At 42.6% G+C, this 21,665-nt stretch overlaps 1 protein-coding gene across 17 annotated transcripts in view; it reads left to right on the top strand.

The window, feature by feature from the left end:
* Positions 1-21,665, top strand: part of FNBP1 (formin binding protein 1) — a 94,563-nt gene that overhangs the window by 42,422 nt on the left and 30,476 nt on the right. For all 17 annotated transcript variants that reach the window (XM_069032000.1, XM_069032005.1, XM_069031996.1 and 14 more), the window contains 3 exons: positions 6,979-7,041; positions 7,838-7,942; positions 21,120-21,248. In XM_069032000.1, the coding sequence (XP_068888101.1) occupies positions 6,979-7,041; positions 7,838-7,942; positions 21,120-21,248 (297 nt within the window). The remainder of the gene's footprint in view (positions 1-6,978; positions 7,042-7,837; positions 7,943-21,119; positions 21,249-21,665) is intronic.

Genomic DNA, 21,665 nt, shown 5'->3' with positions numbered 1-21,665 from the left:
TGGGAAAACAAAATCTGTTTACTAACAAATGTAGTTGCATTTTCTGTCAATTAGCTTGAATATTGCTCTGCAGAGCAAGAGCCCTTTAGAGGGACAAGATGAGAGATGCCTTCTATGAACAGTAACATTTCCTGCTCAGTGCATGACTGAGAGATGCCTGAGGGTGAGGGGGTTGAGCATTGGCCATGGATGTATTCTTCCCTTTGTGATCTGCCTGTAGAGCCACAGAGATTGGCCTGAAATGAAAGAGCAATGATAAAGCCAGATGAGTGGTGCATATGTTAACTATGGAGAAGGGTGTTCATCCAAGCCTGTGGCACGTGGTACATGTGGGCATGTTCAGCTGGCATTTTAGCTGACATAAAACATTTTATATATCTGATGCAGGTCCTGATAGTCCTGTGTAGGTGAATGTGTGCATGAAGGTATATGGAAACAGCTAAAAGCATTTCCTTGCCTCTTGAGGCGTTAACTTGTACATCTTCTGGTTTTCATAGTGCAAGACTTACACAGGAATGTCACAGACCATTTCAATTCACATCTTTCAGCTGTGGATCAGTGGAAGGGGAGCTTTGTGACAAGACTGGGAAGGAGAAGAGGTGGAAGCTAGAGCAGCATTTTCCTCTATACATATTGAAGGTTATAAAAGCACAAACAACTTTTCACTCCATAGTTTTTAGTAGTAATGTTGAATCTCCATTTGAAAAGCCCTAAAGCCCTAGGTTTGCTTTTGTGGAGCACTTGGGCACAGGTGAGCTTTTAAGGACAAGATTAGTTCCTAGGGATGGGTTGAAGTAGGGTGCATGATCTCCAAACAACCTGTCACACCAGGGCCTGATTCCAGGGCCTGCTGGCCTTGCTGCCCTGAAGGCAGATGGTTCAGCAGGACCTCTCCAAGAGCTGGCCAATACAGCAGGGTGCCCCTGAGGATCCCTTAGCTCTTCTGCCATGGAGCTGTACTGGAAGCTGCAGGATTGCAGTGCTGCTCCTGCACACTGCAGGATTGTCTCTGTGCCTGAGAAGAAGTTCTGAGTTCCAGTTCCCGATATAAGGACTGTATCTGTCATATTTAGCATGAAAATGACAAGTTACCATAAATGTTACTGCCACAGTGTCTTTTAGGTTTGTGCCAATCACCAGGGAGTCACTGAATGATTTGGTTTGGAAGGGACCTTAAAGATGCTACCATTCCAACTCCCTGCCCAGTGCAGGTTCACCTTCCGCTGGACCAGGTTGCTCCAAACCCCATCCATCATTCTGTTGTTACAGCTCAGTAACGGTAGGGGCAGCTACTTCAGGTTGTCACATGCAGCTGATTTGGAATTTGAAGCTTGAGAAGTTTTGGTCATAGTGCTTATTAAATGGAATTTCTTTGGAATGCACCACTCCAGGAGCAGATACTTCAATCAAATTAAGTTTAACATTGAACAGGTATTTGTCTAACCTGTTCCCGGCTTGACCAAGTTGATAAGTCCACGTTAAAAATAATGTTCCTGTGGATAGTGCAATGGAGAACAGGGTTATGCCCCAATATTAAGTAGCTGATGGATGTGTTAAAATTGTCAGGAATTTAATGTTAACATTCACAGGACTTATGCTACTTTTATGTCTTATGCTACTCTTAGTACAACTGAGAGTGATAAGACCACAAGAACATGTTGCTATTTTTGGAAACATTTCTTCGGAGGAGACTGTTTCCTGTCTTTGCAGCAAGGAAAAGAAAAACATTTGACAAGGCGTTTTGCAAATGTTGCTGAGAAAATCGAGGAAAAAATAGTGTTCTCTTATTTCCGTCTCTGGTGTGCTTTAATCACTAGCCATTATTTTAGGAATCACTTGTAACAAAAATGGAGATAAGAGTTTGAATTGGAGGATGAAGTACTGTATTTATATTAATTATCAGTGTGAGCTGGGAGTACTTGTTACAGAAGTCAAAGGTAACTGTTTTGTCAGTCTGTTATATTATCTCATGTAAATAGAAAAGAATGAAGCACCCTTGCCTTAGATATATTTGTTGAAAATTCTTGAAAAGGATGTTGTCAAATGAACCATATGCTATGCATATAAATTAAGACTGTTTTTCTGATTATTTCTAATACAAACATTATAGATGTACAAGTCTTAAGTTTAACTATCTAATCAACTCCTGTTTGTTTGAGAAAAACAAGGCTGTCTTATTACAGCCCTTTTAAAAAGGTTTCACACGATCAGTTTAGGCAGAGCCTAAGCAGCCCTGTTGTCATGCTGGCAATCTACATGTTTCAGGAAATTCTTTCATTTAAAAATGCCCAGGAACTCCTCAGCAAAAATACTGGAATGTGTTCTCCTTCATTAGATGCTTTTAGCAACATCTTTTCTCCTGCTTCTCTCAGAAGGTCAGGAAAAAAAAGATAAGATGCATCTTCTAACAAGCTGTTGTTGTCTGCTGGGTGAGCTCTGGGGCTGTGTAAACCCTCGTGCATACCAAGGAAGTTTTGCAAAAATATCCCGCTGCTCCTAATTGTGGCAGCATTGGCAGGAACAGCCTCTGCATTGTGGGTCCCTCACTTGCAGCTCCAGGGTTTTGATCAACACGGGTGAAATCTGAGCCCAGCAAAAGTCAATGAGAGGTTTGTCTTTGATTGCACAGCAGCCAGGATTGCTCCCCAGCTGTTCCAGACACAGGCAGCACCCTAATGAGGAGAGCACACGGATCCCAATGGCTGCATTTGCAAAGGGAAAAGCTCATTCCTTGAGCTGAGAGCTTTTTGAATGTAACAAAAGCTTTTAAAAAGTTGAGATAATCCACAGTCCTCACATGAGTGAGTTAACACTCTGATTAAAGTATCTCAAGTCTTAACAACTGAATTTCGGGAAGAATTTCTTGATGGAAAGGGTTGGATTGGGCTGCCCAGGGAGGTGTTAGAGTCACCATCCTTGGAAGTGTTTAAGGAAAGACTGCACATGGCACTCGGGTCTGGTTGGAGTGGTGGTGGTTGGTCACGAGTTGAACTTGATCTTGGAGGTCTTTTCCAAACTGGTTCTGTGAACTCTTGTGAGATCACCTAAAGCCTGCATTATTGTGTTTGTCCTGTGAGCTGGAATGGATGGAGTTGTCCAGTCAAAATATGGCCATTGTGGATTGTTCAGAGCACCCTGGGACACGCTGGGCTTTAACACGGGGAAAAAGGACAGTTGTGGTCATGGGTGGTTTGAGTTTGGGCAATGCTGCTGTGTTTTAAGCCATTTAGTTGGTTTAATATTTCAATAAAATATTGTTCAGGGAAATCCTAAAGTTGGCACAGTGTTTGCCAGCCAAAGACTACAAGGTATAGACTTCAAGGTGATTTAGGGAGGTTGACTTAATGAACACTAATAAACCCAAACTTTTCACTTTACTGTGTTTTTAATGTGTGTTTAGCATTCTGTGTATATGGGTGAAAAGTCTGGAGGAAATCATGGCATGTGAACCACCAACACTGCTGCTAATGTCTCACTGGCACCCTTGAAGTGTGATTTATTAATTGGGTATCTTGCTCATATTCTGAGTTTTTTAAACAGCCTGATTGAGGTCATTAGTTTGGGTGTCCAGTTGGGGGGGGGGGGCAATATTGTATCAATTGCTCTAAATTAATCATTGTGTGCTGCTGAAATGGGTGTGACTAAGAGTGGTAGTTTTCCACAGGATTTGCTGAATCGTTTGTCATGTTTCCATTTGCTTGAATGTTCAGGTGTAGAATAACCAATTATTTAATTTGTTCAAAGAAATTTATTTAAATTACAACTTGCATCTTGAAACCTTACCAAGGAATAGTTGAGCTTAAGAGTTATTTTTGCTGGGGTTTTGGAGGCGGAGGAGGTGAAGGTAAAGGACATTTGCTGTTTAAGAGGATTGTAAGGGAAATGAGTTTGCAGAAGTTGAAGATAGTGCATGGTTTGAGGAAACTGGAGGCTTCCTGTATGACTTTAAACAGATCACTTGACCATAGCGCCTTGATTTTTCTTACCCATAAAATACACCCTGTGAAGAAATATAGATAGTTGGAAGGTTCCACTTAGTTGCTGCATATAAAAATGAATTTTTGGAAGGCAGAAATTACCATTTGAGGGCAAAAAGATTTGCAAAAGCAGAAGTGCCTTAGCTCACAAAAAGGATATATATGGGGCAGCACAGCAAGAATTAGGGGTTATAAGTATATTTAGAAAATGGTTGAACTAAAAAAGGCAGTATTGCACTGAACTCTTCAAGGTGTGGTGCACCTGTATGTATCACAATTTAATATTTCACTATTTAATAATCTTCAGCAATGCCCATATTACATCTCAGTGTTCCATTTGTGTAAAAGAGTATCTAAAAAAAATAAAGTATCAAAATGGAGCAAAATCTGAACTAGATGTAGTCACACTGCTCTGGCTCAATGCTTCTTGTATGTACTTCTAGAAGCTTGTGCAGTTTGTTTTACAGAGAAGGCAAATTTGGAAAGAACAGGGATGGCTTGTTAAAATTACATTATTCAACTACAAAGGTTTAAAAATACACGCCGAGGGCAGTCCTGTTATCTGATAGGCTTTTGTTTCCAAGTTCATCCTTCAGCTCAGCTCCTCTCTACAATTGTCTTCTGTTAAATGAACCTGGTGTGTTGTTTTCCTGAGGTTTATGGGTCATTGACAGTATTGGGTTTCACACAAGCCAGCTGTTCCCAAATCAGGTCCTTTCCTACACCGGTCAAGTCGGAGCAAGCGAAGTGGAGAGCACACAAATGGGGGCTGGTGGAAGCAGGGAAGACAACATGAAGACATTGGAGTCATTTTACTTCCAGCTTCACTGTTAAGACTTCCATGAGTTTCATGCTCATTAGCAAAATTTTGAAAAATGTTGTGTTAAATTACAGTTGTTCCCTGGGACTGTTTTCCTAAACTCGAATTACAAAAGCCTGAAACGAGGCGCCCCTGGCAGGGAAGAGGCAGCATCTGTCACACAGAGTTGAAAGGACACGGGGATCTACAAAAGGAACCAAAATCAACTTGGAGCCTTTCCCTGCCACCCAGCAGCAGTTTTACACTGATGTCAGGGGTTTTTTAACGTCACAGTGTGGTGATGTGGTGTTTGGAGAAGGTCTCTCTTGTCCCAGCAGTGCCAGGCTGTCACTGCTCCCCCTTCCATGGCCCAGTGGCCACATGAGCTCCCTCCTCGGAGGGCAGGAGCAGAGCCAGAGCTGAGCGTGGCACATGCCAGGACTGAAAGCATTTCTGACACTGGGCCTCTCTTGTCTGCTTTAAGGATTTTCATGTGGAGATAAGCACCATCCAGACGCATAAAGTTGTGGAATGTCCCTGTGCTCAGTTCTAGGTGAGCATCCTTCCTTAGCAGACAGTGTTTGGGACTACAGGTAACAGCATCCAGAGCACCCAGGATAGCCCATGTGTTGTTCTGTTCTTGCAGACAAGTTGAACTTTACTGTGATTTTTAAGGCTAAATGAGCCTACTGGACATGGCATGATCAAGAATTGCAGTTTTGGGGCTTTTTGCTGTTGTGTCTAAAGTAGCCAGAATGGCCCTGACTCTCCTGACACAGGAAAGTACCAGTTACTGTAGTGCAAGATGCAGGAAACCAAGGAACAGCCAATTATAAAGTGCTTGCAGGCATATTTTTGTAATTGTGGCATTTTGTAGCAGGTTAATGGTCTGGAGTGTGAGCTTTTTTACCCCAATACACCATAGTTACCATGTGCCTTAAGATATATCTGTAGTCTGATTACACTTGGGTGTGAGAGCACGTGAATTGTAGTGGGATTATCTGGCAATATCTGGCCTTTATTTTTCACATTCACTATGCAACACAATTCCTATATTTGAGTAAAACTAATTGCCAGTAAATAATCCAAAAGAAAGGCCTCTCTCTTCCTGTTTCAGTTTGCTTCATTATTTATTTTACAAGGTGGTTTGTGGAGGGGAGTAACCTGTTGTAGCAGTCAGCTGGGTCTGCATCCACATTTCTGTCTAGAGCTGGGTCATTGGCTTATACAATGATCTGGAATGGATTGCTTATGCTGAGGGAAAGCCAGGCATATGGAAGAACAGCTTGTCCAGAGAAGCTGTGGCTGCCCCGTCCCTGGAAATGTTCAAGCCAGCTTGGACGGGGCTTGGAGCAACCTGGGATACTGGAAGGTGTCCCTGCCCATGGCAGGGGGTTGGAACAAGGTGATCTTTGAAGTCCCTTCCCACCCAAACCATTCAGTGATTCTGCAGAGGGATAAAATCTAATACATATTAGATTCTTTGACAAAGAGCGTTGTGTAAGGGCTAAGAACTGTTACTTAAACTGACTGCAGTTAAGAGCCTTGTTCCAAAAGGCATGCCAGGAGAGGAGTTCCCTGTTGTTTAGCTGACATCTCAATTTAAAACTTCTGTTACATCTCACCCTGTGGACACACATTCACCCCCAGCATGTGACAGAGGAGGGATTCTGGAGGGACACACAGCACCAAAAACCTCTCGAGAGGAAGGAGCAGCTGGCCTTGCACTCGCAGCCAGTAACTAGGAAGAAGAGGGGTTTTTTGTTGAGTCTGAATGAAAATCAGGACAAATATCAGTTGTTAGAGTGTGCCAATCAAGTGTGTCTTGGTAAATTCCATGTAGAGAGAAATTTTAATTTAGAGCTAGTGTTCAGTCTGTCACCAAAGAAATACTCGTCAGATAAAAGTGCTTCAGATCTCATGATACGGGAAACCAATAATTATGAGATACAGTGAACAATACAAGGTAGAATTGCTAAAGGGATTAATTAGTCTTAGTCAAACTAACCACTATAATTGATGCAAATATCCATCTGCAGCCTGCTGAGACATTAGATAGTCATCACACACCTGCTCAATTCGCCAGCCTTGCAGAACACAGCTGTCAGAATGATTTCTGCTTGGGTTTTTTCTTGAACATACTTGACTGTTTTTTCTTTTGTTGTTCAAAATGTTTTCTTTCTCTTTTCTTTTTCTAAACAGCACTTCCATGATGGCAGAAAGGCACAACAACACATTGAAACTTGCTGGAAACAACTTGAAGCAGTAAGTGGCAAATTCCTCAGACATGACCTTTAAGTAATTTATATATTGTTTTCAAAGAGATGGTTCCAAACATTTTATTTGGAAAAAGAAAGGTATGTGGATAAAAGTTGTAGAAATGGGATTTTTAAAACTCTGCTGTCTTAAATACAGTCATAGTCCTGAAAAAGTCTGTTTTAACAGAACATTAGGCTTCTGTGAGCTCTTTGTCTATCACGAGCAGCATTTCATTTGATGTGACTTGAAAAGTGTGCTGAAACTGCAGAGTCCCTAAGGGTCCTGTTCAGATACTCCACTGGAAGTTGAACAGCTTCATAATGTGTGAATAAATTGAGCAGGACCGTCTCTTGAGTGAGGTGCTGCTTCTCAAAAGTAAATACATTGGAATTGTGATTGATGCGATGAGTGAACGGTGAGACTGCAAGTACAGGAGAGGATAGAAAGGGGCTATCAGTAACCAAAAGTCCTACTTGCAAGTTTGTTAATCTTAGTAACTCCCTCGTTAATTTACAAAAATGAAGGGGTTAAGCGTTGGAAGAGAGGGATTCAAGAGTGGAAGTGATCCTAAAAGGGAAAAATACTGAAATATGAGCAGCCCGGATAATGGAAGAAAAAATGTGTCTCTGGTAACTCAATTTTTTGGAAGTTCGTTAATATGGAAATGTATTCCAGTGTAAACAAGAGAGCCCTAAAATCCTTCAGTTGTTACAACAGATTGTTTTAGTGACAGGCATGAATTTTAGGTAGATTTTGGTATCTTTTGCTTTCCATGATGAAGGTTTCTGGTTTTTCTTTTCAGAGTAAAAGGCGGTTTGAACGTGACTGCAAAGAAGCGGATCGAGCACAGCAGTATTTTGAGAAAATGGATGCTGACATCAACGTGACAAAAGCAGATGTTGAAAAGGTGAGCTGGAGGGTGGAGAGACTGTTTGTAAACATGGATGTGATAGGTTTACTTCCTCAATCCTACTGGTAGGATAAGCCCTGAGGCTTAATGCCTTATTTGAGTCAGTCTGTAGGTTAATTAAAAACAGGGACATCTCTGCAGAAACCTTTGTTTATATAAAAACTCTAAACAGATACAGTCAAGTTGTTTTTTTAGTAGGTGATGTCTGAGTTTAACAGAGCTGATATGGCTCTAAAGGAGTTTATGCAAGCTCAGTTTTAACTAACACCCCAGGTTCTGTGACAGTCAGGCCTGTGAGGGCTCCCCAAGGGCTGCTTGCATTTTCCACACATTTTCATTCCCTCTGTGATCCAGGTAGAACCTCCTGCCCTTTGAGCAGCACTTCAAAGATTTCCCAATGTCAGTAGATTCAATGAAGTATTACCAGAATTGTTTTTCATAGTTGTAGGTTTAGAGCAGGACAGCTTTCCACGTGATGCAGAATCCTGGAATCCCTGCTTGTCACAGATGGCACAAGGCTTTTATTTTATTTTCTCAGTTGCTGGCTGGTTGCAGAGTCATTTGTGGCTTTTTTTACAATGATCCCCACTCAGTGAAGTTTTTGAACTAATGCTTAATTTTAAACATCCAGTCCTGCTTCAGCACATCTGTCTGGAAATACTTTCTTTCTTCAGTTTGATTCAAAATTGGATGTGTGGAAGGATGCTTAAAGTTTAAATTTTACTGGTCTAAGTCCAGTACCTGTAACTTAAGGAAGCAATGAAGAGGAAGAAAATGTTTTAAATTGCTTCTGTTTTTGGAGTTACACATTTGCTCAGAAGATGCACTAATGTAGATCAGAAACACCACATTACAATGTGTAAGGACAGTTTTGTCCTCCTTGAGTTTCAGTCAGACAGGCACAAAATAGCCAGAACTTTTGAAAAGGCAACCAAAAGAGAAAGGAAAATGTAAAAGCTGAAGCTTAAAATATACCAAATGTTTTGTTGCAGGGACAGGAAAGGAAAGTGAATTATAGGTAAGAAGTCTTTCTAGTCTGAGGTCTCCTTGTAAAATGTAGGTTTTGCTTCTCAAGAGGTCTGCTTCATTCTATTTTCAGTTACTTCAGTCCTGTGAAGATATGAAATATAAATTTCCCTTTACCTCTGTGGGATCTCACGTTTCTGGTATGCTGAGCATCAGGACGTTGCGTGGCAGATAGCATTGAGGATGCTGTTAGGAATTAGGACAGTAAATCAAAAACAAACTCAGAAAATTTCCCCCAAGTGCTATTGCATATCAAAGGACAAAATACCTCTGTGGTCTTGTAATTTGCTTGGCTCTTAGTTGCAAATTCACCATGTAGATTTGATCCTTTGTTGCCTTCTGGATTTGCCAGGGCACTCGACAGATGAATGCCTGTACAGATTGTTAAAGATGTGGAACCACATGTGGGTTTTTCTAACAGAGAGGGATCATCTCTGCTTTATCTGTATAAAGTGATTTTAGAATACTTCTTTCATAGATAAAATTAGGGCTTGCCCTAGATTTTTTTCCAAAGCTGAGGTCATGTCAAAGGGATACAAAGACATGACTTACTGTTTGAATATAGGGGACTGAAACTCCTTATTTCTACATCCCTTTCTAAGGCTGGCCTTTTCTGGGTCAGAGTAAAAGGTGATATATTGGTGATATATCAATTTAAGCATGTTAGGTAAATTCTGGGAAGCAATTTCCTACCCTGGTGCTCTTTCCCTGTCGAGTGAAGCAGAGAGGCTTCCCTTTTAAATTCCTTTAGCTTTTTATTGTATGAATTTGTAAATTATTTATTGCAAAATGAGACTCAGTGGTATCTTGAAAGAAAAATCTGTTAGTTATGCATGTTGGCAGCTCTCAGGAGAAGGCATTACTCCACTTTCCAGGCAGTCAACAGAGTAGATGAGAGAAGGAAAAGGTTATCAAAATGAGTGGAATGTGAAATAATATTACTGAACAGAGAGAACAGTGTTTTCCAAGTGCATGTGTTAAACTGGGTTCATCCATGTCAGGCTGTGAATAATGCCCTTTCTTTGCTCCACTCTGCCCGTGTGACTGGGAGGCTCTTGCGTAACTCCCAGTGCAGAATGGGATATTGTTTTCACCAGCACTGCTGCTCTCCCTGCCTCGCTCCAGGGGGATGCAGGAACTGCTCAGCTCCAAATGAAGCAGTAGGATATGACTTTACCCTCCTCTTTCTACTGCAGCACTTCTGATTTCTCTTGCCCCTTATGGCTTGGCTGCTGCACCCCTACTCCCAAAAGCTCCCAGAAATCCACCTGGCCAGGAGAGCAGGCAGTTTGGCTGTGTCAGAGCTCTTCCCTTTGGCAGGACAAGGTGCTCCTCAAGCAGTGGGGCTGGTTGCCCTCATTTCTTTGGCTTGAGATTGACACCTTAGCTGCTTCAGCTTGTACCTGCCAATATGAGCAGACACAGGAGCTATTTTTTGCATCACACATGATAGAGTGGATGGCATTAATGGAATTAAAATTCTGCAGTGATCACAATGACACATGCAGTCAGAAGAGAATACAGTGCAGTTCCCTAATGCTAAACTGTGTGAGGCTCTGAAATGCTCACATCTCTTCATCCTTTCAAGTCATTGTAGCCTTTGACAACTGCAGCAGGAAATTCTGTGCCAGAGCTGCCATCTACCAGCACTTATCCCCTGCCCAAGGTATTACAGTGTGGGAGCATTAAGTAACCAGAATAGTGGCAGAGAAGCAGAATAAGGGTCACTTTCCTCCTTATTTCTCCAGGACTGCCTGGCAAAGGGCCTCAGGTGTGTGCTTAAAGGCAGGGCATCGTGTACCAAGGTCCACATTCGTTCTGTAGGACCGGGCACGTGAAGGGCATGTCCCTTCTCTACCTCTTCTGTGACCAGGATGGGCTCCTTCACCTTGCCAGCCAGCAGCCTGGTAGCTGATCTTGGAGAGATGAGTGTTTGGCTTCATTTCCTCTCAGCTCCTTTTTTGGTAGTAGGTACATGGAGCAGAAGCTGTGTTCAGTCTCTGCAATGATCACAGTCTGCAGGAATAGAGGGAGAGTGGAGCAGGGCACCTGAACTCCCTTCCCTGTTTGCAGTGAGCCTCTAAACCACCAGCAGCCAAAGTTTGCAGAGATGTTTGTGTCGCCACAAAATGCTGTGTAGCAAAGCCAGGGCAGGAAGCTCACTGTCTGTGAAAATATCCTTATAAACTAAATAAACGCTGCAACATGCTGATGCTGCTTCCAGAAAGCCTTGTAGGTATCACTGAAAGCTTTATTTCATTTGGATCACAGTGGGTTGTGTGCTTTAAAGCTCTTCTCTTTCAAAAACCACAGAGGAGCTGCTTCAATTTTTTGACCATTTGGGGAAATGGTCTCTGTCGCCAGCACGGAGCCACTGTACATATAAGGCAGAGCTCTATTGTTTCTGCCTTCTCTTCAGAGCTGCAATCACTAAAAAGCTGACATCTTTATGGGACACTGTGGTACCCAGTGGTGCATTTGCAGACTTCTTGTATTAAAATTAAAAAATCAACTGGCTTTTCTAAGGGTTTCTTTTCAAGGTAGGCTTTTCAGAATCTGATTTTAAAGAGGAAGTGGCTGAGGCCAGCCATGGGAAGGGTTTGCCTCTTGATCTGCTCAGCAGTTGTGGGGAGGAGAGTGATTTGAAATACTTGGTGTCAGGCAGGATCTGTCCCTTGGCTGAAGAGGAACACGGTCATATGTTGACCTTAGGCAATAATCTGAGATACTTAGGAACTTTAGATGTATTTGCCTTTGGTTTTGAAGTGGAAAAACTGAGGGAAATGGGAGTGATCTCAAGTTTACTGAAATCTCTAGGAGCTTTCCCCAGTGCTCAGCAACCTTCATGTTATGTCTGCAATATCCAGGATGTTTTGGAGACCCAGAATAGCTTCAGATTTGCATAAAGCCTTAAAATACAATATCACCATGATATTAGTTTTCTAGTCTCTAAATATAACTGTGGAGAGATACTGAGGTTTTGTGTTTGAGGTTTCATTTTCTCTTTTCTTGTGCCACGTTACCTGGGTGCTGAATTTCTGCACAAAGTACAGTCTGTTGCCCTCCTTACCCACAGAAGACACACTTAGCATGGCTTGGGGTAGCCATGAGCTGAATCATGGGCAAAGTCTGACAGAACATAGGTGTAGAAATCCTGCTAACTGGGAACTGGGTTTAGCTGATCTTCCTGTGTGCTCAGTGGTGCTGTCAGGTGGTAACTGCTTTTCCAGCCTCTGGTCTGCTGTGCTGTGGGACACAAATCCCTTCACTGGGAGCTTACACATCCTTACAGTGAGGGGTGTAATAGCTATTTGGGGCTCTGGAAACATCTTAGGTGGGTGTTTCAGCAGTCGAGTCACAGCAGAGCCGGATGCAATCACCAACATTCCCCAGACTAACCTGGAGGAACATCTCCAGCTCAGGGCTCTGCTGTTGCCACATCCCCCTGAGGTTTTGTTACCAAAGTCTGTCAGCAGTAAACTTCACCATAACCCCAGGTTATGGGTATCTGCCTTCTGCAGACTGTAACTACTTCATAGGCCTTATTTTTCAGGAGATGCCAAGCCATCTGCTCTGTGATGGTGCAACTTGTATCTTTTCCCCCTCCTGTCCACATCAAAGCACACACTGGCACAACGAGTGTACCAGCATTTTAGAAAATCTAGTGCTATGCAAAGGTGGTGTTGGAAGATTTACAGTGCTTGTGTTATTAATACTGCAGTGAGTGGTTCCAGAGGCTATGCTTTTCCTCTTCTTTGCTGCCAATTTATAGAGATACAGCAGCAGCATCAAGGTGAAATATGCAGGTGAGGTGTGCAAGGCCCAGTCCTTAGCATGGTGCAGGAGAGCCTGGCCTGTGCATTTCTTGTTGGAGAGTTTGATGCTGCAGAAGATTTTCCCTGTGTGGTGGTGAGTCTTTAGTATGTTGAGTAGGCAGCTGCTTCTCTTTTGCTCCACAGATGGAACGGGCTAAATTTCTGTCTCTTTGCTTGTGATGTGTGTCGGATTTCCCATCAATTCAAATGCTGGGTAATGTGATTTAATGTTATTTCTCTGGGTTATGAGACCCCAGTCTCCTTCCTGAACTGCTTCCTTCCTAAAGGATGATGCAGTGTGTGAACGCAGGGAGTCCCTCAGGAGAGCAATTTGCATTTCGGGAAGAGTAAGCCTTGTTTACAACCTGCCATCCCTGATGCTCCATGCAGAGCAGCTGTTTCCCTTTTGGAATCATGACTAATTTAAGAGGGTCGATTTCTACTCAATAGAGAGTTAATGACTCCAGCAGGAGTGTCTGGGGAACTTAATAAATCTCCATATGTACCCTATACATACCCTGTGTTGGGTGATAAGAGATCAAAGAGCAGATCATGAGCCAGTTTTAGTGTAAGACAAGGAAATCCAACTGAACCTAAATTTCCTCTTAGCAGTGCTCCTCTGCAGCAGTGCTCTACGTGACAATTTAACTGAGTTTTGTAACAATACAACTCTTTTGGGAGGTGATTGCTAAAGGGAAGGAGGAAAGGGGGTATGAAGGGGAGGCTTAAGAACAACTTCTGAATTAAGAATCAACTGCAGTTTGAATCACCAGTGCAATAGAACTGGTGTTCTAAGCTAATGCAAAGCAATTAGTTCATGTTGTACAGTTGGAAAGCTTCTTTATAGTCATTCTTTTTCTGTCAAAACATTGGAACAGATCTTTTCACCTGAGAAGTAAGGCCTCAGAATTTAGATAATTTAGTTTGTAAGCTGTTCAGTTTCAGTGAATCGTAGAATATCAGGTTGGAAGGGAATTGAAGGATGGTCTGGCCCAGTGTTCCTTGGCAAAAGCATAGTCTAGACAAGATGGCCCAGAACCCTTTCAGCTGAATTGTGTCCCGTGTTGGGGATTCCACCATTTCCCTGGGGAGATAATTCCAATGGCTCATTGTTCTCACTGTGAAAAATTGTCCTCTGATGTCCAGTTGGGATCTCCCCAGGGGTAACTTGTACCCAGTACCCCTTGTCTTTTCCATGTGACTCCTTGTACAATCTTCACCTTCTCTGTAGGCACCCTTTAAATACTGGAACACAGTGACAAGGTACCCTAAGCCTTCTTTTCTCAAGGCTGACCTAACCCAGGTGTCTCTCAGCCTTTCCTCACATGACAGCTTCCCTGTCTTGGATCATCTTTGTGGCCTTTCTGGACCTTTTCCAGTCTGTTCAGGTATTCTTTTTTGTTAACTGGGGACCACTGAATGCAATATTCCAGGCGTGGCCTGACAAATGCTGAGTAGAGTGGGGCAATGACTTTATCTCTGCTGGGAAAGCCCTTGTTGCTGCAGCTCAGCATCAACATCACCCTGGTCACTCAGACTAATTCACCTCTCCAAGAGACAAAGTCGTGTATTTTACCCATAAAGTCAGTCTTCAAGGCTACAAAATTCATACTGGTAACTTTTTCAACCCTGACTGTCCCTTATGTGTTGGCTGTGTTTGTAAATTCTTTCTTGGAGAGAGAGGACTAGAACCGTGCCCAGTATTCCAAGTATGAGCTAAGCAATCTATTACCCAGTCCTGAAATTTCCATTATTTATATTCAAGAAATAATTTCCATTATTTATATTCAATACCCAGATTTATACACAGCAGAGTTTAATTGCTTATGTAGTACAACTAAACAGAAATCATTTAAACATTGTCGGCCAGTGCTCCAAATACATCTTTTCTTGTTACCTCCTTGAGAGGGACCAATATATATCCCTCAACATATGTCACAAATGAGGTGAAGAAAATTCTTATAAAAAACTGTGTTGCCCTGTGCCCAGAGAAGGTTCACCTGGCAGCCAGTCAGGGCAGAGATGAGACTGTGAGCACCCCTTCCACACACACACACTTGCTGGTGAAGACAAGTACCCAGATGCCCGCAAAAAATGCCCACCCAAGACGGGCCCATGGAGCCAAATTGGGGGAAGATTTTGGGGGCACATAAAAGCAGCCAGCCACAACACCACGAGGTGGCCTTCTGTTTCTTTCCCCCCTCTCTTTCTTCTCTCTCTCTCTCTCTGCTCCTTTTTCCTGTTCTTTCCCCCACCTTTTCTTTAATAAGAACACTTAGGTTTCTTTTTTGTTGTTGTTTGTTTGTTTGTTTTATTTTATTTCAATAAACGGTTTTCAGATGTAATTTTGCCATGTTAGTGCTTGATTTTTCATCAGAAAAATCTATCAAGAGAATCCTTCCCAGCTTCCCCCTTTATAGTGGAATGGGACACTCCTCCATCAAATCCTCATAACCTTCCATCCACAGAGATTATCCTTCTTTTATAATGAATTAGACTTGCCAGATATCCTTGTGGAACCGCATCTGTCCGAGCAGTGTGGAAAACTCCTGGGTGTTTGCAGGAATTCACGGTTCAGTCATCCAGAGAGTTTGGTTATTTAGTGTTCATGACACGGCAATGGCAGTGCAAGGAGACAAACTTTTGGATCTGAGGCACAGTTATTCCCTAGGGCCTTGGAGCAATGTGCTGAGAGGTGCTGCTGTGCTGATCTTCTTAATTAATTTAGTCCATCTCTGTTGTTAGAGCTTCAGCAGGACTGTGTTTTTTGGGGATATCTTTTGTTAGTGTGAGTTTCTGAATTCTGGCAGAATTGTGTGCAGTGAGACTGCACTAGATAACAATTCCTGAGATGTGGTGAGGAAGATTTTCCATCCTCTGTCAGTGGTTTGCTCATTTGTGTATTCTATTCAGCCAAAGGATTTCAGGGATCCACAGAGTCTCAGATTTTTCCTCTACCTCTTCAAGCGTTAGAAGAAAGGATTTTTCTTTTCATTTCTTTCCCTGCTGTTGTTTTGCACCCCCCATTCTACCCTTTTTTTTTTTTGCTTTTGGGAAAGCAAATTTCAAATCCTTTCTCTGCTTGCCAGTTCAGAGAGACCCAAGTGGTTATTGTAAAACAGTAAACAGTGGAGCTTGATTTGGAGGCTGTATAAATCTGAGCCTGGAGCCCTGGCCGTGTTTTGAAGTCTGTGGCAGGATGCCCACTGTTATTAATGATCCTGCACACGCTGCCAGTGCTGCTGCTCCCGGGAGGCTCCCGGTGCCCTGGTGACGGTGCCCGGTGGTCGAAGGGCAGCCATGGAGGGAGGGTCAGAGCCTGGAGCTGAAAAATCTGAAAGCATTTCTGAAATTGGTGAAGTATTTCTCAGTCTGCCTTTATCATTAAGCTATTTTGAAGGGATTGGGTAGTTGAGTGGAGGGGGCAGGGGTGAGTTTTTTGGTGTTTGCATTTTAGTCTGATCTCAGATTTGCCAAAGACAGATCTGTTTTGGCAGGCAGTGGCCTGGCAGTGATGCATCTCACATGCTGTCTGAGTTTGAAAGAAAAGAGGGGGTGCAGAATGGGAGAAAAGAAAGAAGAAATAAAGTGACACCAAAGTTTTGACTGGAAACTCTGCCATTCTGGACAAGAGCAACTGCTGAGGAGTTGAACTGTTCCACTTAGTGTGGACCAACTGAATAACAGCCAAAGTTTTTTTCTGCCCTTTTCAGTTATTCGTATCACTCCCACCATAACAGCCCTGAGGAGCTGCATTTTTTGTCTGTGTAAACCCAGAAGACAGTGTGTCTATTGACCCTCTTGCTGTTTCTGGAATGTGTCTCAGAAAATTGTTCTCAGCAAAATATTCTCATTCTTTTCTGCACTGGAGACCAAAATGGCAGAAAGTGTACTTGGTTTTTAAAAATTTCTCCTATACTTAATCACAAGTTGCATTTCCTATCAAAGGGGGCCTGGGGGAGAAGGTGTATGTGACAATATAAATAAACATATTTAATTCTCTAAGAGCCTGCATGTAAAGTGTAGCAGTTTGCTAAAGTTTTCTTACATTTTCAGGGTTGACAGTGCCCATCATAAAGATGTCCCTATTCCCTTTCTCTGTTCAATTTTCCTGTTCAAAGGCATAATGTATTAGGACTGATTTAATTCAGATCAATATATAAAGCTTTACTAGTGTTGCATGTTTGCAAGGATTATGGGTAAGTTCCCTTGTCTGTAATTTTTTGGTCTCATTCCATTCTGCACTGATTGCAGAAGTTGCATCATATTGATAAACTGCAGGTGGTTTCAAGCAGGTGATAAGAAGGCTCAGACTGAATATGTCTCTCTAACATGAGTTATTTCAAAGGTTTGCAGGGTTAACTTTCTTCTAATCTTTTGTTTTAAAGGGGAAAGAAATACCACCATAAATATTTCAGTCAAGTTAGATTCAAGTGCATCAGTGTCCCACCCTGGCATCTCCTTTCTTGCATCTCTGAGCTCCTGGTAGAGTCATTTATCTGAACTAACTCGTTGTTATTTGAGAGTCAGGTTTTTTGCAACTCAGTTGTTAAGAAGAAAATCTGCAGGAAATGTAGTTAAAATCATCTTGAGGGAACAATGTTTGTGCTCTTCCTGCTACCTTGAGAGAGATGCCACAGTGTGTGTTGCCAGCTCGTATGGCCATTGAATTCAGTTTGTTTTTCACCTAAGGTGGGTGTGCTGCTGAGGCCTGATTTTTAAAAAAATATTTTAAGTACTGAAGAAAGCCACAGAAATCAGCACTTTGCAAGTTAATACCACTCTGCAGTTAGCTACTGTTCTGCATCCTTCCCCATGCACCAGCAAGGCTGGCTAAAGGAAGGGAAAAGGATTGGCTTTGATTGTATTTAAGGGCACTTCTGTATAGATCCTGAGAGAGAAGGTCACATGTAATAAGCCTTACCTGCTGCCAGTGAGCTGTTACCTGGTTCAGTCTATCAGAGCTACGCTCCTTTACCTCGAGTGTTCTCTCCGAGCTATAGAATCTCTGCCCTGTGCTCAGATCTGATTGCAGTGGCAGTGGGAGCCCAAAGCTTACCTCTATGCTCCCTGCAAAGGTGGTGGTGCTGCCGGTCCTGGGCTGTCATTCATTTTTGGGAGCACTTTTCTGGATGAGATGAGCATGGATAAATGTGACCTTTTGGTTGTGGTGCTGCCACATGAGTTCAGACAAGAGCTGCCTTAACAAAGCCAGACTTTGGGGAGGAAGCAATGCCTGTGTGCACTGCACGCATTTATTTTCGGGCAAAACACTGTTACAAAGGTATGTTTGGGGTGGGAGATGTGTGGAATCTGTGTCTCTTTTGCAATGCCAGGCATTTTGGAAGCAAAATGCTGCTGTTCTCCCCACAAACCCTCTGGTGTACGTACCGTTTTTGCTTTTCTGTGGTGCTGAAAGGTGACCTCATCCTTTCTTCCTTTGAAGAGGGAATTTTTTGCTGCATTCAGAGTCCCTGGCCCTGATACCTCTTTACAACTGAGCAATCTGTCAGTCTGTAGAGGTGGATTGTGTTTCACATATGGGGCTGGAAACTGAGCCCTTGTTCGTTCATCCCTGCCCAATTAAAGGAGAGGATGTGTTGACTGAAAGCTGCATCCCAGTATTGTTCTCCTATGTCTGAAGTCATCATCTGGTTTTCCAGACCCTAATTATTCCAAAGCCTTTCCTCCTGGAAATACTGTTCAGAGCAAATCTTTTAACATTAATTCTAAGAAGCCCCCAAAAAACCTTCCCTGAAGGTGTTTGCATGCACAGGTGAGCAGTAAAGAAGGCAAAACTTGATTTTCTGTAAAGCCCAGCTATAAATTACTCCTGAAATAGCTTCTGTGACTTGCTGCAGTTCTGGGCTACTGCATCCATTACTCTGAATGTGAAACTTAACATCATTGACTGGTTTTTATCATTCTGTGCTTCAACAGAGTTCAGGAGTCTCACTATAAAGTACAATTTTGTTAGTACAAGAAGTGATGATGTTAGAGGAAGTGACATATGAAATGAAGTAATAAAAAAAATCTAGATTAAAAAAAAAAAAAAATTATTTTAAGATCCACATACCTCATTGGAAAGATATTTAAACAGTTTGAAGCTTGCCAAATGCATTAAATGGCCAAGAGAAACAAAGCATCACTAGGGCTCTCATACAAAAATGTCTGGTTTTGGAATGCACCCAGTTTTATTTACTCATCTGCTGCCCCCTCTTATTTGGGACCAGTTAAGATCATTTTGGAAATTGAGTGTCTACTCTTGTATACATTTAGCTCAGAGTTACTTTGTCATATCCAGCCAATAAGTTTGCTCATGAAAATGAACTCTGATGGCTTTAATGCTTGCTGGGTCTGCCTGGAAATGTGTAATAATGGATTTCTTGTTTTTCTTCTTCAACAATAGAGTCAAGGGACAAATTCCTGAGTTGCATTATTTTAAAATATTTTTAAAAAAAGAAAGAGAGAGACAGCTGTATGAGTGGGAGTGGGGCTGGTGTAAAGTCAGCTTGGACAATGGGTTGCTCTTAGGTAGATGAGGAGAATGGGCTTCACAAATGGATATTGATCTGCAGCAGCTGGGACGTGAGGAAGGGCTTGGGAGACGAGTGTGAACCACTCTTACAGCTGCCTGCCTTTCCATGGCTGACTTTGTTTTCCTGGTAAATTTGTGTTTGTGGCACAAGGATATATTGTTTTCCACTCGCATTTAATGTAGCTGTATGTGAGTGTGTGGATGGTGAAGTTTAATAAGCTTTATAGCACTTGGGCAGGGAAATGATTGATGTGGCTTCTTGGAATTTGATTGCAGGAGGTGAATTTTCTGGAGTTAGGCACTCATCCTTTGCAGGAGTTAGTGGACAGTTAAAACTCCTGGGAACAAGCAAAGCTGGAAGTCTTTTATTGGATTCACTTATTTGGTTATAGTCACATTCTTCTCCATTTGATGCTACTGTTTCATCTCCTGTGATGCACTTAGTGCCCAGAATCTCCTCATTCTGCTCAAATTATTTCTGTAGAAAGAATGTGAAGGGACTCTGTGAAATACCTACAGTCGACTGCAGAAGCAATATCTGAATTGAGGTGAAATAAATTATTAGGTGAGATGTGCAAACTTGACAAATGTGGGGGAAGGGTACCTCTTTACAAATTGAGATTTGAAACCTCCTGGCAGAATTCGTTACCTTCCAGTTATGATTACAGAAATGTTCCATTATTTGGTATTCCATGGATTTATTGTCAGGAAACTATTGTCTGCTTGGAACAGTTCAAAGAATAACCCCCCCATTCTGAGCTGGTTTTAATGGAAGCCCACTTAAAATGTGCTGAAATTCTTTGCTGTGTTATGTCCCCTGAAATGTGGGTTTAAAAGCAGCATTTCTCTGCCTTGTCTTACAGAATTATTCAGAAATTGAGCAGCAGAGCTCCAGCCAGGGAGGGGGAGCTTCAATGAGGGGAGCAGGACAGGGAGGGAAGGCCTAGGGAAGGTAGGAAGGAAAGAGAAGAAAGAAGTGAAGGCCAATGGCAAGGAAGGAAAAGGGATCTAAACCAGACAGATGGGAGAGGCAGTAAGGGAATCATACTGGGCAGTGAAACAGGTGACAGAAGGCCTTGGGAACAGAGCTGTAAGGGGAGGAATCTGAAAACGTGAAAGGGTCACTTGGGGACAGATTATTCTAGGGAAAGAAGTGAGATTAATTGCCCAGTGCTCTGCTATGTTGGGTAGCAAAGCAAATCATCTGTGTGGGTAAAAATAGTAAGGGAGGCATCTCAGCTGCTGCTCAGGCTCCCCTTTCCTCGTGTGCTTCATGCCAGTGCTGTTAGAGGAGCGTGGAGAAAAGGACTCTGCAGAGCACAGAGTTAAGAGGTTTTGTCATTATTATGTTGCTAAAATGAGACAAAACTGTTGGGGTTTTTTCTCACTTCCCTTTCCCCAGAAAACACTGCGTGCCAACAAGGAAGCAGCTCATTAGAGGAATGCAGGTGGCATCTACCAGGGCATAAGGGGAGTAAGAAGTGTGTCCATGACTGTACTGGGATCCTTCCAGTGAGCAGGTGGAGGGGCAAACTTGTTTTGGTGTTTGATGTGCAGTTCAAACAGAGGTTGTTCAGGGAATGCAAAATGGTTCATGGAAATAGCACATTGTAACCCCAGAAAGGTTCAGCAGCACTGTCCACACAGCAGCTTAAATGTTTCACAAAACAGGAGTAAACCAAAAGGTGGTGTTCAGAGTCTCATATCCCAATGCTCCTGGATAGTAAGAGGAGTACCACAATGCAATTGCTTTCCATGTAACCTAAATTATAACTTTCCTTTGGTATTTCCTCAGGCAAGACAGCAAGCCCAGCTGAGACATCAGATGGCAGAAGACAGCAAAGCTGAATATTCTTCCACCCTACAGAAGTTCAACAGTGAGCAGCATGAGCATTACTACACACACATACCAAACATCTTCCAGGTAAGGGTTGCTGGCAGGGCTCTAGGGTAGCCCATAATCCTGTGACAAGAACAGATTGCACATCACGTCAATTCTATGACCCTGGCTCTTAATTTTTGGTGATTTTTTTTTTGGTCATTCTTAGAAAATTTTACGTGCAATCTGCCACCCTGAGAGGTGGTAGGATAAATGATCCCTTTTTCTTAAATTAGATAAAAAGGGATCAATAATACACAAGAAAGGTGACGTTGAACTGTCGTGACAGATGAGGACAGTCTCTGGAGTCCTCACAATCTTTCTCTGTTCAGCTCCTGTGTCCGTGCAGCTGGGGATGAGGGAGAGCATCACTGGCATTGTTGGGGCAGGAGGCAGCTGGGAATTGTTGAATCTGTAAAGTCCCACAGCCCTTTATAACCTGTGTTCAAATCAGGCTGCACA

The sequence above is a fragment of the Aphelocoma coerulescens genome, chromosome 17 (genome assembly GCF_041296385.1).
Source record: "Aphelocoma coerulescens isolate FSJ_1873_10779 chromosome 17, UR_Acoe_1.0, whole genome shotgun sequence".
In the NCBI taxonomy this organism is placed as follows: Eukaryota; Metazoa; Chordata; class Aves; order Passeriformes; family Corvidae; genus Aphelocoma; species Aphelocoma coerulescens.
Note: the sequence above shows the minus strand (reverse complement) of the source record. Positions and strands in the feature narration are given on the sequence as shown.